Below are 23,677 nucleotides of genomic sequence, written 5' to 3' on the forward strand. Positions count from 1 at the left end.
GTAGTGGAAACCTCCACTGGTTGATTACACGACGAATATGTGACGGAGCGCTAAATTGCTCCATCTCCCTCTCTCGCTGCGCGCACCTCTGTCCTCGGCCAGGAGAGAAGCGGCAGTGGGAGCGTGCTCACGGCGCTCTCATTGTTTCCCCGGTAGGTCCGCACTCACGCGGTTCTGCTCAAACATTTCCCTGAATACAAACTGTGTTCCCCAGTCAAAGACTCTGATCCCGTAAGTGCGTCAGGGGTGCACACTTGACGCACACTTGCAGAGATGGACTCCTTAGGCCTGATGCCAGACCCCATGGGGACCCCAAAATTCCTCCGTATGCAGCAGCTGAGGACATCGAGAACTATCTCCTGCGCTTTGAGCGCATCGCCAAGACGTGGGGGTGGCCGCAGGCTGAGTGGGCCTGCCGCCTGGTGCCATTACTCAGTGGGAAGGCACTGGAGGCCTACACAGCAATGGCGCTGCTGGCCAAGTTCGATATCTCGCCGGAGACATATCGAGAGCAGTTTCGGTCTGGCTGGGTTCCCCCTGGAGAGAACCTGACGGAGACATAGCATCGCTTGAAGGGGCTCTATCGCCGCTGGATTCGGCCAGAGCAGCACACCAAGGAGCAGATCGAGCACATCATCTTGGAGCAGCTTCTGCATGTCCTGCCAGCCGACATCTGCACCTGGGTGAAGGAGCACGAGACTGCAGATGGGCTAGCCGAATCCAAGCTAGCGCTGCAGTATGTTAACGCCCGAAGAGGAGTCCCAGCAGCACCCCAAGGAGGTCCCAGTCGCCAGCTTCAATCGCAGCCCCGACCAGCAGTCCGTGGCAGCTACCAGCCAACTAGAGACCCAAGCTCAGCGCCCAGTCAGCGGGGTACCGGTGATGACCTTATCTGTTACTACTTTCAGCAGCCAGGGCACAAAGCATCCCTTTGCCCAATCAGAAAAGCGAAACTTACTGGTGCTTGTTACACCCCGCGAGCTGAGGGGGTGCAGAAGATGTTCCTATAAATGGACAGCTGGTGACTGCGCTGGTTGACTCTGGCAGTTTTATAACCCTGGTTCGGAGGGAGCTAGTGCCCTCCGGGGTCATTGATTTCAGCGCACAAGAGGACATTGTGTGTGTGCATGGGGACAGGCATGCTTACCCTACAGCTGAACTGACAATTGTGGTGGGGGAACAACCCTATTTAATGACTGTGGGGGTGGTGGAGAAGCTGCCTGTGGCTGCCATCTTGGGGTGAGACCTGCCGGTGCTATTGGATGTACTACGGGGAGAGGGGGACAAGGACATTGTTTGTGAAGAGGCCGTGTCAGGACCTGTAATCACCCAGGCCCAGGCTAGAGCTGGGGTGACGGCCGAGCAAACCAGGGAGCCTTGTGCTGAACTTTTTGCCAGTTTGGACAGTAGTTTGTTTGAGGGAGGGGCCACGGAAGTCTCGCCGCCAGCGGCGCATTGAAAAGGGACTGAACTCCAGGGGCCCGGATTGTAAGGAGGGGCTTTTAAAAGACATGGGGGAGGTGCCAGAGGACATTGGGGCCTTGCAAAGGGAGGATGGGTCTCTCAAACCGTTGTTCGAAAAGGTGGTTGGGGGCCCAGACTCTGTCCAGGGAAACAAACAATATTTTATTGTGGACAAGGATATCTTGTATGCAGTGGCTGATGGTGTCAAGCAGAAGTTTGTGGCCGACACTGGGCGAGACTGGGACCGTTGGTTACCGTTCCTGCTGTTCGCACACCGCGAAGTTCCGCAAGCCTCCACCGGTTTCTCCCCATTCGAGCTGCTGTACAGCTGGGACGTCCAGGGGCCATTGGACCTGCTGCGGAAGAGCTGGGAGGCTCCTGCGACCGCATCCAGTGATCGGAGTGTGGTCCGGTTCGTGCTCGAGATGCGGGAGCGGTTGGCAGAGTACCGAGAGGAAGCAGAAATCAACCTGCGTGAGGCCCAGCGGTCCCAGAAGGCTTGGTACGACCGCCAGGCCCATCACCGAGAGTTTCACCTGGCCATCAGGTGACACGGAACAAACCATTTGGGGTTGAGGGTTAAACTGTTAAGTGTTTTCATGAGTGTTGTAACCATTAAGAGGCCAAATGTGGGGTAGTTTGGGTCTGTTGGATTTATATAATTATGTTTTATTAATTTTTGTGGTTATATGGAGTGAACCTGTGCTTTAGGAAAGACCCCCCATTCAATTAATGTTGGTCTGCACGAAGGAGGGGCCATGGGGTATAAAAGCAGAGCACTTCTGCACTGCCAGTGTGGGAGTAGGAGTTGAAAGTGGAGGTTGATGCTGAAGTTGTTGTTTTCCTGGTTTTCTGTTCAGTCTTGTAAATACTATGTTTTTCCTTTGGTTTGTTCACTGACCGGGATTTGGGCACAATTTTTACATGGTTGTATATATTTTTGTTTGGTGAATAAAAACCCACCAACGGAAGTTTTCCTGACTGAGCCATCATCTTTTCATTTTTAAAACACGAACCCGTGACAGCATATAATCTACTTGTCAATCACTCAGTAGCAGACTTTTCTATACAGTTTATGATCACGCCTACTAACACTTATGTAAACGCCCATTTATTCTCAAGAAAGAGCTAAGCAAAGGGGAAGAAAAGCGGAATAGAGTCGGCGAGAGGTTGAGATCTCTGAGGCTGCTTTTCCCCTTCTGCAGAAGCGTACAAAGATTATCCTTGTCCGTGTCCGTTATTTCATTATTTGGTCAATTGTATGTCTGGAGGTTAAGGTGAGAGTCCTTGAACCTGACATACTGTATGTCTGAAGGCTACGGTTAGAGTCCTTGAACCTGACATATTACTTGGTCCCGTGACCCGGATCCCAACATACCCATTCGCTGACAGGAGGAGGAAGACACATCAAAACCCGTCGACGGTCGATTCTACTAGGACAGTCCGAAGAAAAGCCCTGGGGGGTAAATTCTCCGCCAGACCGGTGATATAGACGTCCCCTCCGCCTGCCAACAGTGGATTGATGGGATCCGGACGAATTCAGAAGACGAACCGGACAGGATAACAGTGAGTACTGTTTTTGAACAGTTGAATAGTTGAAGTATTAGTCGGCCGTTGAGAATAGTGGTGCTGAGAGACCACTGTGATAAGCACTAAAAGAGAATTAGTGAAACTGCAGTAATAGGAAGCTTTTTGTTTTTCTGTGTGTGTTGTGAGAGTTGAGACACGAAAGCTGTAACTGAAGAAGCAGTACCAGCGGAAACGTAAACTGGTGGTCTGTTGAAGTAGGTTGCAAACCTCTGGATAAAGAAGAAACCACATTGACATAATGGACAACTGTTGCAGTTGTTGTAAGTCCTCGAATGACGGGGCACTAGAAGGTGATGTAAAGTATATGTTCCAGAGACATTCAGATATTGTTAAATATCTGAATGTATATAGAATATATAGAAAGCACAAGGTTACAGGCAAGTTGAAAATAAACAAATAGAGGAAAAAGATTCTCTAGACCTCAAAGTGGAGTGTACCTTTGGAGTTTGTGTTTGAAAATGTAGTCTGCAGGTGTCATGGTTTGGTTCTGTGTTTTGTCTTATTTTAGTTTTCATTCTTTCCTGAGTGTTCTGTTTGTTTCCTGGTGTTGATTGTTTCCCTTATGTGTTTTAATGTTTCATAGTCTTGTTTACCGTAAATTCCGTACTATTGAGCGCACCTGGATATAAGCCGCACCGGCTAAAAATAAGTAAATAAATGTATTTGTACACATATAAGCCGCACTTGATTATAAGCCGCAGGTGTCCACGCTATAACAAGAGCTAATTACACAGACGTAGGCTACCGGTAACATCCGCAAATACTGTAGCGTCCGTACGGACGTTAAAGGACGACGAGAGCGTTCAAATAATAACTTTTAAACTTTTAATAACCCGATCACTGTCGGCCGTGACCACGCCGTTTACAGCAGAGAACAACACATAACTTCCCGTAACAATCCAACTCTCTCCCCCAGCGTTCTCTCATACAGCCACTCAACACGTTCTCGCTGGTGCATTCACTGACTCTCCACATAATCGGAATTATGAACACATTATCAACTACTGACTTTACAACATGAACCGTTACAATACGAAGCCTAGCCGACGGTGTCTGTAACACGGCTGATGAAAAAGATGACCGTAATATATTTCACAAGAAAAAGTCCATCCATTCACTGCCTCAGAATGACTTCATTACTCACTTCCTCAGTCTCTGTTGTCGCTGTCAGTGTCATCTTAACGTGCAGCAGCTCTGTTAGCTTCTTTGACAGCCAGGTCGATCGCCTTTAACTTGAAAGCTACATCATATGTATTTCTCCGTGTGTTTTCCATCATGAGGGTGCGTGCATGAAGCGCAAAATGACTGATATTAAGATCCGACGTGACGAAGTCAAATGTTTTTGCGGCAGAAGCTCATTGTCCCCCATAAAAAATCCATGCATTAGCCGCACCGGAGTAGAAGCCGCAGTGCTCGAAGTGTGAGAAAAAAGTAGCGGCTTATAGTCCGGAATTTACGGTACTTAAGTCTTTACTGTGTTTCCCTGTGTCCTCCTATGTTGCCTGTAAGTTTACTTCCTGTTCCTTCCTTTTAAGCCTAGTCTTTAGTGTTTCCTGTTTTATTTTGTATATCTGGTTTTGGTGGTGTTGTCAGTGTTGGGTTTTACTTTGTACTTGTCCTCAGTGTTCTGGTCTTGTGTTCTTTGTTCCTTGTGTTTCCCGCCTGTGTGATAACTCTAATTGTCCTCACCTGTCTTATTAGTCTCACCTGCGTCAGATTACGCGTCTATTTAGGCTCTGTGTTTTCCTCAGTCTCTTGTCGTATCACTGTCGTTTGTCTCACGTGCATGTACCCTGGATTTGTATTTGGATGTTCTCTGTTCCCCGTGTTTGGATTTAGTTTTTGGATACTCTGTTCCTCATTTTTGGATTTAGTGTTGAGTGTTTGTAGTCTTTCGTGAGTGTCCGCCTTTGCCTGTCGTTTGCTCCTTTGGATTAATTTGTTTTGCTCCTCATGGATTTTGGTACATTTTGGATTTATTTTTAATGAGTTTTTGTTTTTGCCTTTTGTTTAATAAATTCTGATTTGGTTTTCCTGCAATTGTGTCCCCTCCCGTTTTCTGCCCGTAACTCATGACAGAAGGACAGTCTTTTTGTTGTTCATCTGTGTGTAGAGGTCTGTGTTATGTCTATGTTAAAATATATTTTATAAAATGCAATAGATCTATTATTACAAAAGGCATACATAGTATAAGGTTGATTAAAGGAAATCTAGTAACTCATAAGAAGAGACATTCTTGTTTCTCAGTGTTAAAATATCTATGAGCCCCTTATATGACTGTTTCATTCGATAAAACATGAGCATAACATAAAATATATAAATATATATATGAGCTTTTGTTTCAGGGGGTTAATGATATAGTGTTCACCCCCCCTGATAATGGGGACATATTGGGAGGATATAAAACTCAATTAGATTCCCTTTTTGGAAGGGTTAGAAAATCTTTCAAGAAAACAGCCAACTATGCCCATCTCTCAGGGATCAAACAGAAATTGCACGAAGGACCTGATGATTTCAGAGCCAGATTAGAAAAGGGTTCCGGGTTCACAGCGGCATCCCATACACTGAGAATGGTACAGGCCCATATTAACAGCAGTTTAAAAATGTTTTGTAAATGGGCTTCTACCAGAGGTGTCAGCTTGGGAGAGAAAGTATTTATGTCGAAGTCCACACCGCTAGCCCTGATCAAGTGATGCAGTGGGTTAGACACACCCATTGAGTTGTTGAGAAGCAGGATATCAAGTAAAACTCTACAGACACATTTTAGGCAGATGACATAGGATGCAATGACGTTTTCTTCCTGCAAGGTGGTCCACCTCATGGTCACAACCGTGGCCGAGGTGGATTCCAAGCAGGTATAGGACGAGTGAATCAAAGTAGAGGAGACAAATGAAGCAGTCTAGACCAGAGCACTCTTAGCGTCAGATCCACACACATTGTTAAATTTGTTGAAACCCAACAGCAAATATTTTACAGCCATTGATTTAAGTATTTCCTTTTTCTCAGTTCCCGTTCACTCAGACTCGCAGTTTAGGTTCGCGTTTTTATCTGGGGGGAAAACATACACCTACAAACAACTTCCCCAAGGGTTTGCGGACAGTCCAACTGTTTTTACACAGGCCATAACCAGTTGCTTGTCAACTTTTGACCCTCCAGAGGGAGGTCAAATTCTTAGTCTACGTAGATGATGTTTTGATAGCTGCTGAAACCGCAGAACAGTGCAGAATTGACTCTTTGGCCTTGTTGAGACATCTTGAAATAAAGTGAAAAAGCAGAAACTGCAGTGGGTAAAAGTACAGTACTTATAACATTTTGGTACATCTGACATTTATGCAGCATCTGCAGATGAAGCCATCATTGATCATGAAGTGTTAAGAAACATGCAAGAGGCAGCACCCATGACAGAGAAAGATGTGGCCTGCAAAAGGCGCACAGCTAAATGACTCACAACTCTATCAGGTAGAACATAAACCCATCCTCCCAAGAAGCCTTTTTAAAGCAGCGGCTATTTTGAGCCATGGGCCTTGCCATGTCTCAACAGGAAGGATGGTATCTCTGATAAACCAACATTTTACAATTTATGGATTTAACTCTTCACATATTTTTTGTAAAGCCTGTGTGACATGTGTACGCCATAATCCACAAGGGAATATGAGACCAAAAGGAGGACAATTTCCAAAACCAACATATTCAATTAAAACAATGCATATGGATTTCATATAACTGAACCAAAGTGGACCTTATAAGAACTGCTTAATACTTATTGGTGCTTTTTCAAAATGAGTTGAGATGTTGAAACAGCTGAGGAAGAACACACTAGCAGATTACATGAGAAAGATTTTACAAGCTAAAGAATTGTGAAATGCAAATTTACAGCCATCTGATTCTCTGTCCCCACAGGAATCGTCGCCAGTCGCCATGGTGAGCTTAGTGTTCATATTCGGAGTCGTGATATGTGCCAAAATCTTTCTAGCACGCCACACACAGACAACGAGAGTGGTTACGATCGGGAAACGCAAAGTCCTCGGATTGTGGGAAGGTCTTCTGGATTGGCTGGAGAAGACCTCTGAACATAAAACTAGTTTTGAGCTCAACTTGTGGTACAGTGTGGCCCTAGTATCTTTAGGATCTACCAACAGGATGGATTGGGAGATGCGCTGCTGTGATACCATCGGCGAGAACCCAAATGAAGTGACCAAGAGTGTGGACACAATCATTTTGCATCCAAATTATGACAGTGTCACCAGCGACAATGACATTGCTCTCATCAGGCTTTCCACACCAGTCCAATTCACAGACTACATCAGACCTGTGTGTCTGGCAGCGGGTGACTGGCTGGGGCGCAGTTCAGGAGGGAGGTGAGTCTTCTTGTTGCTGGCTAACAGTTTGAACAATGTTTCTTATACACAGCAGGTGGATGTGTAAATTGTCTGTCTTCTTGTTGCCCCCTCAGTGTCATTACCATTCCCTGAAGGTCTGCAGTGTAACTGCCTCAATGGAGTGGGTACAGTCCCAGACAACATGATTTGTGCTGGTGTTCTGGCAGGATGAGGCAAAGACTCATGTTAGGTAGGAATACTTTTTTTTTTTTTACTTCCTTAAAAGACAATCCGTCATGCTGTAGGTGAATGGGGGGACATAGCCTTGGGTGGTTAGCCTCCACCAGAAAAAGGTAACCTGTGCAGGAACCCACGTCGCTGAGAATTTTGTCCTCTCATCTGCCGAGTGCTTCTCTACCTAAGTGCTTCAACATTTAACATGATTTTTATCGGATTTATGAGCTTGATAATAAAAAAAGGGAACTTTAACTTCTCAATAGCTCCAACCCAGAGGTCAGTGAGTGGACTGTTTATTGGCCACCAACATGTGAACCGCTCTGAATGTCAATGTCAGCTTTATTTATCCAGCACAAACTGAAGAGTTTGAGATGTCTCTTGGCATTACGAACATTAGAGTGAGCAACATGACTAGTTCAAACATTGCATTGCTGCAGCTTGAAAAAAACAGTACTATCTAGCCTGTGTGTGGACACTAACAACAGCAGAACCTGTTACGTCTCAGAATAGGGTTTGACCCAGACGTACGACTCAGAGACGAACCAGTAACAATCAACAACAAATTTAATAAATACAAGCTAGTGACAGAAGGTGAATAAATGTGCGACAACGACATCAATGCGACTCTAAATGTGATCCCCGATTCCAACACGCGTGAAGAGAAGCCAGATTCACACGGACAAACGACGAGTGACGGAGTTGCAGGTGAGGCTGGTTTTGGGGGCTGACGAGAGGAAAAACACAAGAGGGTCAATATCACAAGGGAAAAACACGAACATCCAAAAATCCAAAATCTTCTAGAGAGAGCTGACACAAGGCGTACAACCCAATGGGAGATGAACAGAAATCTGGTGCCAACTGCAGGGAGAGAGCAGACTTAAATGCAGCGCTTATTAGATCCCGAACACCTGTGGACACACCTGACTCCCATAATGATTAAGGGGGGGAAGGGAAACACAGGAGGAGCAGACAGACAGGGAAGACAGACAATACACACCCGTGGGAAGCACAATAACCCTAAAACATGACAGAACCTTTCCCATTGGAAGCCAATGTTGGGTGCCAGGCTGGGGGAAAGGGAGAAAGAGCAGGGGTAAGCATGTTTTTGTTGAAAGTTATTTTTTGCATTTCTCTGAAGATTGTAAATTTATGTATTAATGTATTCATGTTGTTACATGAGCTTTTCTCTGTGCTGATAAAACTGCCTCAGATGATCTCAGTGTGCATGATAAAGTTGCATGATAGAGACGTGCAATTTGTCCCATAAATTATCATTGCAACACACTTAAAGCTGTCATCAACTTTACACCCTTTTCCTTTTACTCATCCTTTCTTCTTTCTTCCCCTTCCTGTATTATAATCTTTCTTTCTCTCTCTCAAATTTTTTCCCTTATTTTGAGAGAACAAACTTAATATGATGTAGCTCTTTGTGACCTGTACTCAAAGTGTTGGTTGCCTCCCTTGTCGTGACAGACTTTTTTAATTGATTTATTTTTCTTTTCTATTTTTTAATAATCTATCACAACAAAGACTCTCATCACCAAGCGAACACTTTTTGCTGTGCAATTCATCTTTTTGGTACAAGCTGGTCAAAAATGTAGCTAGGGGCGAGGTTGTGTAGCTGTTTTGTATGGAAATAACAGGATATTATAGTGGATTCTGAATTGACTCAAAGTGAATTGTTACAATCATGAGGCACTTCAGAAGTTTACATTTTACTCTTGTATAATGTTTTTAATGTGTCAAACGGGTTTTGTTCTCAGTAAGATGAAGGAAAACTTGAATGTAACTTATGTTATACCTTTGACTTTCTTTCAACACATGATGAAAATGACTCAAGTTTTGTGACAAGTGAAAATTAATTTTTATTTACATAATAATAAACATTGACAAAGCATAAACACATATTTAATAACAAATATTGATCATTTTTGATGTGATAATATAGTCCAGGAGAATTCAACAGTAAAGGTTTTTGAAGTGAGGGTTAAAAATGTTTAGATGGCAGAAATATCAAAGCAGATGAATATATAACATTATTCTGGTGTAGGTTCTTCTCCATCACCATATAGATTCCCTCCTTCTCCTGCGTCCTCACTTATCATCTGCTTGTACTTACTCTTGAAAAAGCCAGCCTGACGACAGAAAACATTCAAATGTGCACAATAAGTCAAGCTCAATATTAAAAAACTCGAACAGTCAAAATGATTTCAAAGTTTCCACATTTAAATCAGTCCCCTGTGGTCTGAACGAAAAATCTGTGCAGTGTCACATTCCCTGGTTAAGGGTTAGTTTATTTCTGTTTCTTCTATGATGTCCTGTATTTGTGTTTTACTTTGTTCTTGTCCTCAGTTTCTGGTCTTGTGCTTTTTGTTCCTTGTTTCCTACCTGTCTGATTACCTGATGTGTGTCACCTGTGCCTTGTTAATTCCACCTCCATTTTCTGTCAGTTCTGTTGGCTGCATGTCTTTCTCCCCAGTGTTTTTCCACTCTGCTGATTACCTGATGTGTCTCACCTGTGTCTTGTTAAACCCCACCCTCTTTCAGTATATAAGTGTCTGTGTTTCTCCTCACTCCTTGCCAGTTCGTATTGTCTTTTGTAGCAGCGATACCAGCACTTTTGTATTTGTATTCTGATCCTGATTGTTTTCTGACCCTGATTTCTGCCTGCCGTTTTTGTATTCTGCCTGGAACCGACTGACAACCTGTGTACAGAACACTGTTTGCAATAAATGGACATTGATTCTGCTTCTATCCCAGAGTCGTGCTTTTGGGTCTCCTCCTCTGTTGTAACGCTGCACCCGTGACATGCAGTGCTTTCGTCAAAGTAAAACAATCAAGCACCAGAGAAGGTTTATGGTCCTGTATGCTCTCTTACAAAGCTTTGTTTTGGTGTGTGTCTCTTTTTAAATGCAACTAACCCCCCTGAGTTTTCCCAGTAGATATCATTCCTATGTTAGCAACAATAAAAATCCCAGACCTGCACAGGTTACCCAAATAAATGTTCAAATGCACTGTAAAAGTGGATTTTCCATGATATTTCCCCATTAGTATCTTTTCATGCTGCATATAAACTGAAAGAGTTTGTCTGCAGTATCTCACCTTGTATAGGCCAGCGGTGAGCAAAGCCAGTAGAGCCAGTCCTCCCAGAGATCCTCCAACAATCTCTTTGGTGAAGTCAGGTTCAGGATACACCTCAACCTCCGTCTCAATCTGTCAGGAAAAAAGAGAGGATGTGGATTAGATAGAAACTCATTTAAAAGCATTAATTGTTGTATCATTCTGCAATCACCTTGCGAACAGGGGGGGTGTTAGAAGATCCTGTTGAAAAGAAAATGTACTGGTTTTTGTCGTACTCCAGAGTGGCTGTGCTGGTCAAGAGGAATTTGGCAGATTCAAGTCCAATCTGTTTGAGAAATAATGAAAATGTTATTAAATATATATATATATATATATATATATATATATATATAATCTGATGTTATTATTAGCCACATTTTAGCAACTTTCAAATTCAATTAGGTAAATTACAGAAACAAATCATTTACCTGTTCTATCCATCGAGAGCTAAGGTTGGCAGAGATTTGATACTTTTTACTCTCCAGTCTTCCCATGAATGTTTTGCACTTGAACACACCACATGTGGCTACAGAGCAGTCCTGGTGTGATTGAAAAAAGGAAAATGGCGGAGAAAGATGTAGACTTTAAGTTTCTCCATTCCAACGGTTTAAAAAAACTCTACAAACGTACAATATATTTTCATATTTCATTTGCAAAAGAGTTTGCAGCTAAATGTGCAGTGGAATGCAATTTAAACCTTTTTCTCGAATGGAATCTAACACACACATAGGGATTAACAATTGAAGGTTTAAGTCTTTGCAACAAACTGTGCAGTAGAGGCACACTTACCACAATCTTATTATTCTGTATTTGTGCAATGAAATCTGTGACTTTAGGTTTCACATCTGTTTCTCTTTGACACTCTGGGATCTGAAAACAAAAAAAGCTGATTATTCAGTTTAACAGGCAAAAAAATCGTATCCTCATATAACCACGGTAATGCAAATGTATGTAAGGCTGAAGATGCAAACAAAAAAAGCTCAAATTAAGAGTTTTGATCGGAGGGAATTCTCAACTTACCTGAAAACTGCTTGACTCCACCCAAATGTCTTTATCACCAAGTTTTACAGGCACCCTGATCACTACTGTGAAATTCAGAGCTCTGACTTCATTTGCAACCTTAGAGAGAGGAGAGAAATAAAAGCTACCTGAGTAAGAAAGTTGTTTAAATAGAGAATACATTTAAATAATTACTAAGAGATTTTACCGAAATTGTCTGTTGGATTGGTTTCTGCAAGTCATTTTTTCCATAGGTGAAATTGTTGTAGCTGAGGGAACTAAAGAGACAAGCTCAATATTAGCTGATGAAATTTCAACTTTGAATGAAAGGAAAAGAAGTTGTAAATTATGATAATTATTAACGTTATCAACGTTGTTCAACACAATGCAACACAAACCTTTCAATTGTTGCAAGAATGCTGTACTTCACATCGATCTTCTTCATTTTGAAGAGTTTATTTGAGGGGGAGTGCTCCTGATTCCCACTAAAGGAGAGGTCCAATCATTTTATAAATTGGGAATTGGCTATTGCACATAAACAAACTGAATACCTAATATTTCGGTACCTGGTAGCATTTGCAGTAAAAACAATATTGTTTCCAAGTTGACTGTTGGTTTGAATCCCATAGGAGACAATGACAAGAGCCTAAAATTGAGGAAGTGAGAGCCATTAGAGATATTTCTACAGCAGAGAGATGACTCCTTCTAAAATAAAATAACAAACAAACCGTAGTGCCACTCTTGAAAATGGGCTGGTCAATAGTGCAGTCTGTCTTTCCTCGTGATAAACCATCCTCACTGTCCAACGAATTGCACTCAATTCTTCCCTGTATTAAAAACCAATGAAAAAAAGTTTTCTCCATGAAAACTCATGAAAGAAAATCAGACCAGTGATGAACTTGATACAGACTTGATCTTAACGCTTCACCTGCACAACCGTAAACTTCCTGAAGGAGAGTCCAGCCGGGTATGTTAGAATGGCATGAGTGTTGTAGGAGTCTTCTCCTGAGTTCTCCACTGAGACAGTGACATTCAACAGTTCATCAATGCCAACTCTAACCTCTGAAGATCTGACGGATGACAAGGAAAAAGAAAGGTGTAGGTAAAGGAAAAAAGGCCTATTGCTCATTCAGATGTCAGTTTAAAGCAGGATACTGACGCCACTATCTCCAGTATCATGGAGGCAGAATAGTGAGGTGAGTTATTTTGCCTCATATCCACCTTGCAAGGTTGAAACAGAGACAGACAGACAGACAGACAGACAGATAGATAGATAGATAGATAGATAGATAGATAGATACTTTATTGATCCCGAGGGAAATTCAGGTATATATTATATATACATAAAAGAGGGAAGATGTTGACCATATGTAATGTTGGAGCAGGCAGCGGAGAACAGCGCTGTGTATATATGTGTGTGTGTGTGTGCGTGTGCATGCGTCGGTCCTCAAATTAGAGTTTAGGTGCACTATTGATTTGACAGACATACAGCAGTGTTTCACCAACCAAGACTTCATTTAGTCTGCCCTAACGCCACCTCTTTGCCTGTTCTTTGTTTAGACAGAAGAAAGTTTGAGTCATCATTGCCAATATGGCAACGATCATCACTGGGCTTCGTAACGCCTCTTCAAAAATCAATGGGGGACGTAATTGACGGAGGTCCACGTCTTTGTTCACAATCTCAGTTTCGGTTCTTATCATTTGGCCTACTAATTAATCAACATGTAAAAATGCAGCTAAGGTTGGTAAGCAGTGTTCTGATATGATCTTAGGAAAAATGCCAAGTGGGTGCTAAAAGGAATGTCTTGATATGCCACACCTGAAGTAATTATTAAAAAACATGGAAAGGAATTAGAGGTTTTCTTAAATAACACTCAGGCTTACATGTTTACTATTAGTATGCTTGTATACAAAGCTGAAACATGTGTCTTCAAAGTTTTTATATGTAACAACGCAACTGGGCAAGGGCATGCTTTTACAGGTGAGTGGGCAAATTTACTTCAAACATCAATTTGGCTTGATTTTTGCAACTCACCGAGTGAAGTTGAAATCCACTTTCATGTCATCTACACATTTGCCATCATTGCCACAGTTGATCTCAAATCTGAGCTGTAGAAGAGAGAATGAGGAAAACCACATTTGGTTGATACAGTATATGATAGCACACAAAACATCAGTATGTGTTTGTACTTTAGTATAACGTGTAGTTATGAGTGAACATTCCTTAGATAGAATCATATTGCATTACAGAGCCTCATTATGTTAAATATATTGAAATGTACGATTTTATTGACATCACATACGTACAAAAGGCCTTAAAACTTTTATTTTACATCAGAAATATCAGCTGTGTTGTTCAATGATTTAGATATAGACAACATCTTAAAAGTGTTTGCAATTTTAAACCAACCAAAGAATAAAGGAATCTACAAAGATAACTTACAGGATAATACTTTGTCGTCTGAGCCTGCTGGGCAAGACTTGGGCTCAGACCTCTGATAGAGAGCAAGCCTTCAAAGGTGAATCTGAGTTCATTGCGCAGTTCATTTAGAGCATCCACAGGACAAGCCTGCAAGAAGATTAAGAAATACTTAGAACACAACATTTTTCAGTGTGTAAGAAGCAAGTTAAAGTAACTTATTCTAATGCCATTCAAAAGCTGACTCTACAGGATGTACAAGACTTCGTTTTTGTTGTCTGATAGCTCACCTGAACAAAGAAGTCAATATCATTGCATTTTTTTCGTAGTAAAACAAGAGTAATTGATCTGGTCTCCTCTCGTATCTTATCTCTGATAAAAGCTCGGTTGTTTGGTGCCTTGCGGGTGGCGTCCAGCGTAAGAGTGTAGTTGATCCTTGCTTGAGCTGAAATAGATTAAAGTTATTAAGACGTTTGTCACAGAAAGTCCTGGATTAGAGAGACAGTACCTACGTGGTTTAGAGAAATAGAGAGATATAGGAACCTGTATCCACTGGAGTGTTTCTGGTCATGGAAAAGCAGATTGTAGCCTTGTTTGTCAATGGTGTTGAGCAGTCTGAGTTTTGAGTGGAGACTTGGTTTGGATTGTATGTTACTGTAGCTTCAACCATCACTATTGGCTTTGATCTGGAAATGAACAGAGCAGGAAAACACAAACTTCAGTTTAGGTCCAACAGAAGACCAAACTAGTTTCAGAGGCCTGAAGCAATCTCTTACACAGGCCCGCCCCTCCCTAAACGCAGAACAGGCGCTGTGCGTAGGGCCCCGCGATCCATGGGGGGGCCCCATTTTGCGCAAGTGAATTGAATTTCCCTCAGGATCAATAAAGTATCATTCTCTGCAAATGCGCAAAGGATGCGTGTGAATTTAGCAAAGGGGCGCGCGTAGAGCACCGCCACCAAGTCAGCCCGAGGCAAGAGAGAGAGAGAGAGAGAGAGAGAGAGAGAGAAAAGAGAGGCAATGATTAAAAGCCCATCTGACCAATCAGCGGTCAGATGGGCCGGCAGGCAGTTTTTGAGAGAGAGAGAGAGAGAGAGAGAGCTTCCAAACGTCAATACGATTTGGGAGCTAGCAAAAGAAAGAAAAAGTCCAAACAAGAAGAGGCTCGTGCTTCACCTGAAGGTGGGTATGTTGTTGAAATAAAAATGAAAAAAAACTTAGTGGCATATGAACATACACTGCTGGCATGTCTGCTCGTGCTAATCATGAGACAGAAGAGATGATAATTGTGTCTAGATGTGGACTGGAGATTACATTTTCAAGCGGCCCTGATGACCATTTATTAAATGTTGGGTTAACTCAATATATTCAGCTTTATTGAAAAAAAAGAGTTTTTAATTGATCAGTTGGTGGTTTTATGTTGGTTCAGGTTTATAGCCTATCAATCTATGTTTTTAATAGAAGTATAAACGTGTAGAAATGTAGAACCTAAATACAACATGTGAAAATAAGTACATACAATATTTAAATATATCCTCAGATCATATTTGCATTGATTGCAATTTAATTTTGTGAGGCTAGTATTTAAAATAATTTCAGTGTTTAGTTTACCATTAAAACCAAAACAAATCTATAAAGTTCTTGTTCCACTGTGGATAGAGGCTCTTCATTTGATTCGTTAGTAATTGTAATTTTTTATTATTATGTTATTGGAAGGGGGGCCCAAAATGAAATCCTGCTTAGGGCCCCCACTTGGCCAGGGGCGGCCCTGCCCTTACAGGTTAATACTTGTTTTGAATAAGAGCAGAGAAACTATGAGTTTGGTTTTTTAACATCTGACTGGTATACAATACAATGAAAATTTGAATATTTAATTCATGAATTAACACCGAAGGTAGAGACTTAATTGTATAATAAGAACCTCTTACCTTAGTAAAACAACTCTGCCCTTTGAGCCCACTGCTAAGTCTGGCAGGCTGTCCCCACTTAGGTCAAAAGACGACTGGCTGACCGACATACCAAAGAACATCAGTCCTGACATGACTTCAGAACCTGTGATTCTCTGTAGAGGGAAAATGTATGGATTTTATTTCAGAGGCAATACGAAAGTGAAACAGCTGCAGCTCCTCAAGAGTCCACTTGAGGCCAGCTCCAAAAAACAATGAATCCTCATTAGAGCCGAAATGCACAATACAGACATAAATACAATGCTATGTTTTACATGGTACATGATCTTATATAGGCTTGAGGGGAAAACTTGAAAGCAGAAACATTTAAAAATCTAAAATAAAATTGCTGCTTTTCTATCTTTTCAATAATGCTAACCTGTGAGAAATCAGGATTAATTCCTCTTTGTCCTCCCTCGCCATGGAATAGGTAGATACTGCCTTTCATGTCATTTTCCAAAGGTGCACCAACAGCCAAATCATTGAAACCATCGCTGTTTAGATCAGGCAATACGGCAAGAGACGACCCAAACCTTCCTTTGTCAGATTCAGCCCCTCTCAGTACCAATGGAGAAGCTAAGTGACAGTCCACTTTCTGGTGAAAACACAAGGATGAGATTCAATGGTCGCAGAGCAAGAAACACACAACTTCATGAATAAAACTAGATTAATGTAATTTACCAAACCAGTTAAGCTGCAAACATAAACTCTTCCCTCTCTGTCATCGTCTACGTACATCGGGGCCGATATGAGGATTAGATCAGTGTAGGTGTCAAGATCCAAATTCATTGCACAAACCTCAGCCCCAAAATATTCCCCAATCTGAAACTGAAATAAGTGGCATATCATCATCCATATTATCACATACAAGAAGAAGAGTAAAATAATCGTTCTTAATTTGCTTGACATTATTTTTCATAGCATCTCTTCGGAAGTGTAAACACAAACCTGATATTTGGTTGGATCGATCATTTGTGCAGCGTTGTTTTCTTGGACTGCCATCACAGTTCCTACGTGACCATGTCTTGGAGCACCAGCAATTGTCAATGAGCCTTGCACTGTTTTAGCAACTGCTATGGAGTATCCTGGAATAAGAGAGTCATTGTTTTTGGATGGCACAGCTGAGGAGAGGGCCAGCAACCTGACCAGGGGCCTGAACTCTGATGCAAGATTTGGGTTTGCGAGGTAACTTCAGTGTAGATATCCTTCTTATGGCTTTAATTATATTTTTATGTTAATGTTTAGTGTCTCCATGTTGCTCTGTTTGCTATCATCAGAGCTGCAGCTGAGTTATTGTAGTCAGATAGATAGATAGACTAATGGAGACACTGGAGACACTAATGATGGAAAGAAGATATTAGAAAATATAGTTTGGACATTGCTGCTCTGCAATTTTTCTCTTATCTGCCAGTTTTCATTCCTGTATTTATACAACTTTAGTTTATGGGAACCTGCTGTTTTATTTTAAACCTCTTTATATGAGTAATATAGTTTGTTCAGTAATATGATGATCTGCTGGTGTCAGACGCAGTGATGATTGTGATAGGTTGAATGAAACTAACTCTGCCCCTTCATGTGAACACACTCTTGAGACTCTGGGTCTATCTATCAGATTGATAACCAGCTTTGTAGGACTGTTAATCACGGACTCTTATATTAGGCTTAGTGAAGCCAGATAACCCAGAGATACCCTGGGTATGTTGAACTCGCTTCGTAGTACAGGCCCCAGGTGTGCCCGTTGTAGACAAACTAAACTCCTCTGTCAACACTTCGGCCATAGACTAAATGGCTCAACAGCAGCTACATCCCCTCTGATGAGGGCCACCATTATAAGCATGTTTACACTCACACAGTTTGGAGACTGTGAAGCAATCGAACAACAGCAGCTTTAGAGGATGAGGTGAAGACTGCCAGCTCAATCAGTGGTGCCCCTCTTCCCCATCAGTGATTGGCTACCAAGGACCCTATCCACCCATCCCACAAATTGTTCCCTGTCCTTCATTCAGACAAGGTACCAGAGCAATGCTACTAAATCCAGCAGAATCCAATATTTATTCTTAGACCTCAAGAATCATAAAGAAACCGCGCCACTCTTTCAAGCCAACTGTATTTAAGCACTTTTGCACAACACTGTATGATTTTTTTTTTTTTACTGCTTAGGTTACTGCTTTAAAAGATCTTTCGTTTCTTGTAGGGTTTCTATGATGGGAGTTGAAAAAATTGTGGGATGTATTTATACTTATGTTCTTGTCTATTACATTGGGCGGGCTATGAGAACAGCATTTTGTGTTTCATTTTTATGCAGGCAGATAAGGAAAGCTTTTATATTCTTACCCAGGTAACTGTCATTCAACAGTGCAGGTTCAAAGCTCCTGGGTGTGGCTGTGTATCGATCAAAGCCTCCCTTCCACTGGTTAGCACCAACGATACTCATCCGTATTCCCTTTATTTAATTTCAAGACATTTCAACAATGTGTTTTTGCTTCAGAACTTTAGTTGAATGTTTAACAAATCACACATTAAAAAGTTTATAACTGCCTATCTTGTAATTGTAATTACCTCAGGAGCATAAGCTGCACTGAATCCACTTTGAGACATTTCTCGTTTCAGTGTCTCTCCAGCCGATTGAGATCCTGTGAAAGCAACATAAATGAGGACATAAGTAACAAAAGACTTTTGTCTGCATGTAGTTTGAATTATCCTCCTTCCTGTTTTTTATTATTGGATTTACTGTGGTGTACTAAAGAAAACAACTCTATTACTGATTTACATTCAATGAATGGATGGTCAGCATGAAAAGAGTCTTTTAATTACTGACAAGAAACTCATCATTTTTGAAACAAGAAAAATCAAATTCATTTCAACGAGAATTGTTATGATTTTACATTTGTACCTTCAATAGAGAATATTTTCTTCTGCAAAACGTCTCTTATTTTATCAAGCGCTTCAAAGCCTTCCACCCTGAACACATGGTCTGCTGAAGGAGAAGATGCAATCCCATGTAGTTCGTTTATCGCATCCTGTGAACTAAATGCAGACCCAACCTAGAGATGTTTGAAAACAGTGTTCAACATGTTGTACTTTGTAGGTCAAATACAGGCTCTGCTTAAACTCTTACTGATCACATTTTATATAGGCTAAGCAAAAGACTGAGCTGTAAACACACACAGACACACACACACACAGACACATAAACATACACATATATAGATACAACTTACCCCGATGGCAAATCGAACAATCTTTTTATTTTCAGCAGATCGTACTGCTATTTTCATGTCAATTTCACGATTAGATTTTCCATCTGTAATTATGATTAAAACTCTCTTCACATCTTTCCTTGCACCTGTATCTTCGATGAAGATCTCGTCGCTGGAAAAAAAGAGATCTTCTTTTAACAAAGATTTTCGTTCTTGTTTTTGTGGTGTTGAAAAATCATTTATACTTTGAGAAACCAAACATAAAGTTCAATTATATTATAAAAGTCTGTATTTTTTCTCCTTCAACTAGAATTTAATCAATGCATATCACTGTTCAGACACAATTTAAAATATGTATCTCTGTGGTGGTTAAAAGTTTTAAAATTAAAAGTAAAGATTCAACATTGATTTTTTTAAAACTCTTTCAGCACTAGAAACGATTTGTCATTTAATGGAGGTCAGTGGATTGAGATGGAGATAAAGTATGTTAAATATATTGATATCAGTTGTGTCCATCAGAACTTTGCTATGTTAATGATGAATGTATCTTATTGATAGGGGTAGTAGGATTTGATAAAAGCATTCATTAAAGTTCTCCTGTTTCGTATCAGTCATCATTGCACATTACTAAAACCTATCTGTTCCGTTTTCTTTTTATAACATAAACTTTTTTTAACATGAACCCATCCGGTTAATATATTCATATTTTCCACCCAAAGCTTTTAAAAAGCACAGTGTAAGCCTGAATAATGTGCAATTTAAAATCTTTAAAACATCACATACCATGAAACTTGTTACAGTAAACTTTAAACTTTTTAATATTAGAAATCTTACGATCCACTTCCTGTCTGTAAATGATAAAAGCAGGAACTGTCATCGACATCTTGAATGCACTTACACAACACGACGGATGGCAGTTGCTGTATAAGTTTCTCCACGGAGCTGTTTTATTCGTCTAATTTGATCCTTCCATCTTGTAGCATCAAATGTATTAAAGTAATTATGGATCTTGAACTGATTGGAAAACTGAGCAATGGCAAACTGCAACAAGGAAGAAAACGATTAATTCAATGATATGTTTATAGATTGGTAAAATGATACTAGAACACAGAATAATATCATATAAAGCTCAAGACATTATAAAAAGGGTAATTCTGCGGTTTGACTGGCCCGCATGAACTCAATCCTACCTTTGTGTCACCCTGGAACAAGCTGATCATGTCCTTTACAAAATTCTTCATCTTTGTGAAGTCTTCGGCAGAGACACTGCCTGAGCCGTCCAACAGGAATGCAATGTCTGCTTGGGATGAACACTCTGTCAAAAAGAGGAGTCGAGTACTTTAACACTTATCAAACATCTTTTTCTACATTGATGATGAGTGTAGTGTCTGCCTGGTCAGATGTATCTGTATTGGCAATAAGAAAAGTACTCTGATGCTTTGATTCCTGCCACTGAACATCTTCTGTTGTGCTTCCAAAGTAATTAAATGTTCAGTTATATGCAAATATTATCGATCCTTTTACTACACTTCTATGATTACATGTTTCTTACTCTTATAAAAATATATATACCGGTATATATATTTACCTTTAGGGGCAGAGGGCATTGAACGTAGGACCCCATTGTTCCTGCCTATTTCTATGCATACACCGTCATACATGGTGATACTTCGGCAGTCTTTTGGGATGGTTGGTCCACACACCTACAAAAATATTAGCAAAAAGTTATTAAGATGATCTTAAACGGGATAATGTCAAATATAAGGACCTTTGTTTGTACAGTACATGTCCATTTGCAGATCAATGCGTTGATATCAGAAAGATGCTCTGCAGTTTTTCTGCTTACCAATGTGTTTTGTGTTGCAGGATCCTTCGCCATTGCCAGACCAAGGGACATGTTGACTGCAAATTCTGGTGCTGCATAAAAAAAAACACTTGAAAATAGTCTCAAAGAATGCCGCCTTCTTAAAATATAAACTAAAGCTTTACGTTTAATATAGCAGTATTTCAAAAAGACTAGCTGCTTACTTTGAAGTGGCAGTCTTTGACAGGAAGTGGTGGAACATCTATAGATTTCTCCTCTTTCTGTCTGAGAATATTGTTCAAGAGGAGCACTGACCAGCAGGCTGATGAAATAAAACCAGAGAGACAAGTGAAAGAGACTTTTTGTTGAGACAAGTGAAACAAAATCATTCATAATACTTTTGTTTTGTGTTATAATGCTTAATACTTGTGTTTCTGACATAACATCAATGACAGTAGAAATAAAAGAAATGAACAGAACCTAAGTTGTAGACAATTGACAAATTATGAACCTGTATTCCCCTTTAAATCTATGAATTTGACTTACTCAGATTGTCTCTGCACAACTTGGTATCCAAATCCTTCAGCATTGTTTTGTAAGGTCTTCCAGGCCACAGGATCGATATTAAAACACAGTGCAGCTTTTAACACTGAGAAAAAGAAGAAGAACTTCATGTTTCAGATTAAGATCCCTGTGTATTATACATTTTTTATGCAACTTTTAAACAACTCTAACATGTTTTTTGTTAAGTTTTGTTTTAAAATTGATCAACGACAGTATATTCATGTCGATGACGTCTGCCGTTGTCATGCTCAATAATGCCACTAGAGAGAGCCAAAGCAAGCAAGGATCTTGTTCTGAACCTATTGAACCTACAAATCTTTCATATTTCAAACATTCCAGAAGACATTTTGGATCATTTTTTTTACTTAGCTTTTCTTTCAAGGAATTTTGTTTTATTTGTAATAGAATTTATTCAGAACACATCCAAGGGAATTTACAGATGATTTAATTTAATTAAGAATTAATTTCTGACAAAGCTTTACACTAAAATGAGGTGATTTTCTTGATTTGAATCATTAAGCTAAGAGGATGGACTCTGTGAAGGGAAAGTTTGTTATCTGAGCGCCATCTCGCAACCTATCTTTAAAGGTAAAGACACAGTTGTGACATGACAACATGTAGGAGGCCTTTTTTTAATTTGTGTAGTCACACAGCATTTCCTGACATTAAGAACGTTGTATTGTCATCCTTTTTATCCTTATTTGGTCATCACGAGGGAAAGCATAAGGAACAAAATCTTTCAGATGATGACGATTTTAATTGAATCAAAATCATTAAATGAAATAATTGTTCATTAGTTTTTACTTGGGGCACAAGTAGAGAAGATAGAAGAATTAATCAGGAGGAACAAACTCATCTTACCTGTCAGGATTACTGCTGTAGTAATCATCCATGCCATTGTGATATTCCCATGAGAGAAACCTTGTGATTCTGTATTTTATGAGCTCACACACTTTTATTTTGAAGCTGTTGTACTTATAGGTGACCTAGTGTCTATACTTTCAAGACAGGAGATACGCTTAGGCAGCCAGATAGAGACACCCTTAAAGTAGGAGGGGTTTCAATTTTCAAGTTTACTTTTTTTGAGTACACTCTTCTTCCTGCATGTTATTTGACTAAAACATCCTTGCATTTCCTGATAACACTTTGTGGATTCACAGGGTTTTAATCTTGTTTTATGTAAAATATGTTTTTTTGCTTTTAAATGAATCTATATTCTGATGTTATAAATATTTTATGATTTTACCTTGCTGCAAAACAAATTTACCCAAAGTTGAAGTTGAATTTTAAACATGTTTCTGTAACCCTTTATAGGGCACTCATTGAAATACTTCTTAATAATGCCACAATAGCAGGATCAGTGATGTATGGTGATCTCTTCTGATTGGCTGAGTGAGGATCACATGCTTCTTGACCTTACTGAGGTGCAGAAGGGTGGCCATATGTCATGTATACGAAAATCACCAAAAATAGTCACATGCCTGATAAAGGGTTAAGATTTAAGCTATAAAAATGTTTCCTTTTTGCCATGAGAAAAAGGAACCTCTTTTACTGGTAGTTTTTCATGGTCTTTTATTTTCTATCAACAAATTTTTTTGTTGATAGAAAACAGGATAGAGGCAGTTATATTTCACAAAATATGCGAAACTGATTTGTCCTAACTTCACCACAGGTACATGAACACAGGCTACTTCCACCGCATTGTTCAAACTCTCCTCGCCGTCACTAAAATACACCAAAAAGTGAAAGGGAACATTTCTCCTTTTTGACGTCTCCACTGTCTCATCTCAAATGAGCATTTTCCAGCAGGTCCGTTTTATAAGACTCACATGCTATGAAAGTGTTTTGTGCTGATTTCTGGTAACCTTGTGTGCTTTGCTTGCTGCACAGAAGAATTTTTGAAATAGAAAAGTTAGTTTAGCTTTCTTTTGTTGAAAGTTTAACTGTCAGCTTCATTAAAGGACATAAATGATGATCACAAGCGTTCAATGTCTGAAGAAACAATTCAGCTGTTGG

At 40.3% G+C, this 23,677-nt stretch overlaps 1 protein-coding gene across 2 annotated transcripts in view; it reads right to left on the reverse strand.

Moving 5' to 3' along the window:
* Positions 1 to 22,631, reverse strand: part of LOC306842071 (integrin alpha-M-like) — a 36,572-nt gene extending 13,941 nt beyond the window's left edge. The window contains exons 1-30 of one of the 2 annotated variants that reach the window (XM_079372106.1): positions 22,523 to 22,631; positions 21,644 to 21,746; positions 21,322 to 21,419; positions 21,140 to 21,210; positions 20,882 to 20,996; positions 20,484 to 20,608; positions 20,192 to 20,334; positions 19,315 to 19,465; positions 18,987 to 19,137; positions 18,653 to 18,726; positions 18,428 to 18,536; positions 17,042 to 17,178; positions 16,775 to 16,921; positions 16,473 to 16,688; positions 16,076 to 16,209; positions 14,692 to 14,834; positions 14,439 to 14,593; positions 14,173 to 14,298; positions 13,765 to 13,838; positions 12,658 to 12,799; positions 12,458 to 12,556; positions 12,296 to 12,375; positions 12,128 to 12,214; positions 11,938 to 12,007; positions 11,751 to 11,849; positions 11,520 to 11,600; positions 11,159 to 11,269; positions 10,903 to 11,016; positions 10,713 to 10,823; positions 9,451 to 9,745 (exon numbers count right to left, since the gene is read on the reverse strand). In XM_079372106.1, coding sequence (XP_079228232.1) covers positions 9,647 to 9,745; positions 10,713 to 10,823; positions 10,903 to 11,016; positions 11,159 to 11,269; positions 11,520 to 11,600; positions 11,751 to 11,849; positions 11,938 to 12,007; positions 12,128 to 12,214; positions 12,296 to 12,375; positions 12,458 to 12,556; positions 12,658 to 12,799; positions 13,765 to 13,838; positions 14,173 to 14,298; positions 14,439 to 14,593; positions 14,692 to 14,834; positions 16,076 to 16,209; positions 16,473 to 16,688; positions 16,775 to 16,921; positions 17,042 to 17,178; positions 18,428 to 18,536; positions 18,653 to 18,726; positions 18,987 to 19,137; positions 19,315 to 19,465; positions 20,192 to 20,334; positions 20,484 to 20,608; positions 20,882 to 20,996; positions 21,140 to 21,210; positions 21,322 to 21,419; positions 21,644 to 21,746; positions 22,523 to 22,559 — 3,402 coding nt within the window. In that variant the 5' untranslated portion in view covers positions 22,560 to 22,631 and the 3' untranslated portion in view covers positions 9,451 to 9,646. Of the gene's footprint in view, positions 1 to 9,450; positions 9,746 to 10,712; positions 10,824 to 10,902; positions 11,017 to 11,158; positions 11,270 to 11,519; positions 11,601 to 11,750; positions 11,850 to 11,937; positions 12,008 to 12,127; positions 12,215 to 12,295; positions 12,376 to 12,457; positions 12,557 to 12,657; positions 12,800 to 13,764; positions 13,839 to 14,172; positions 14,299 to 14,438; positions 14,594 to 14,691; positions 14,835 to 16,075; positions 16,210 to 16,472; positions 16,689 to 16,774; positions 16,922 to 17,041; positions 17,179 to 18,427; positions 18,537 to 18,652; positions 18,727 to 18,986; positions 19,138 to 19,314; positions 19,466 to 20,191; positions 20,335 to 20,483; positions 20,609 to 20,881; positions 20,997 to 21,139; positions 21,211 to 21,321; positions 21,420 to 21,643; positions 21,747 to 22,522 lie in introns of those variants that run through there. The other variant, XM_079372105.1, reaches the window with a different exon arrangement.
* Positions 22,632 to 23,677: the final 1,046 nt, after the last annotated feature.

This window comes from Symphodus melops (assembly GCF_947650265.1).
Source record: "Symphodus melops genome assembly, chromosome: 21".
Taxonomy (NCBI): Eukaryota; Metazoa; Chordata; class Actinopteri; order Labriformes; family Labridae; genus Symphodus; species Symphodus melops.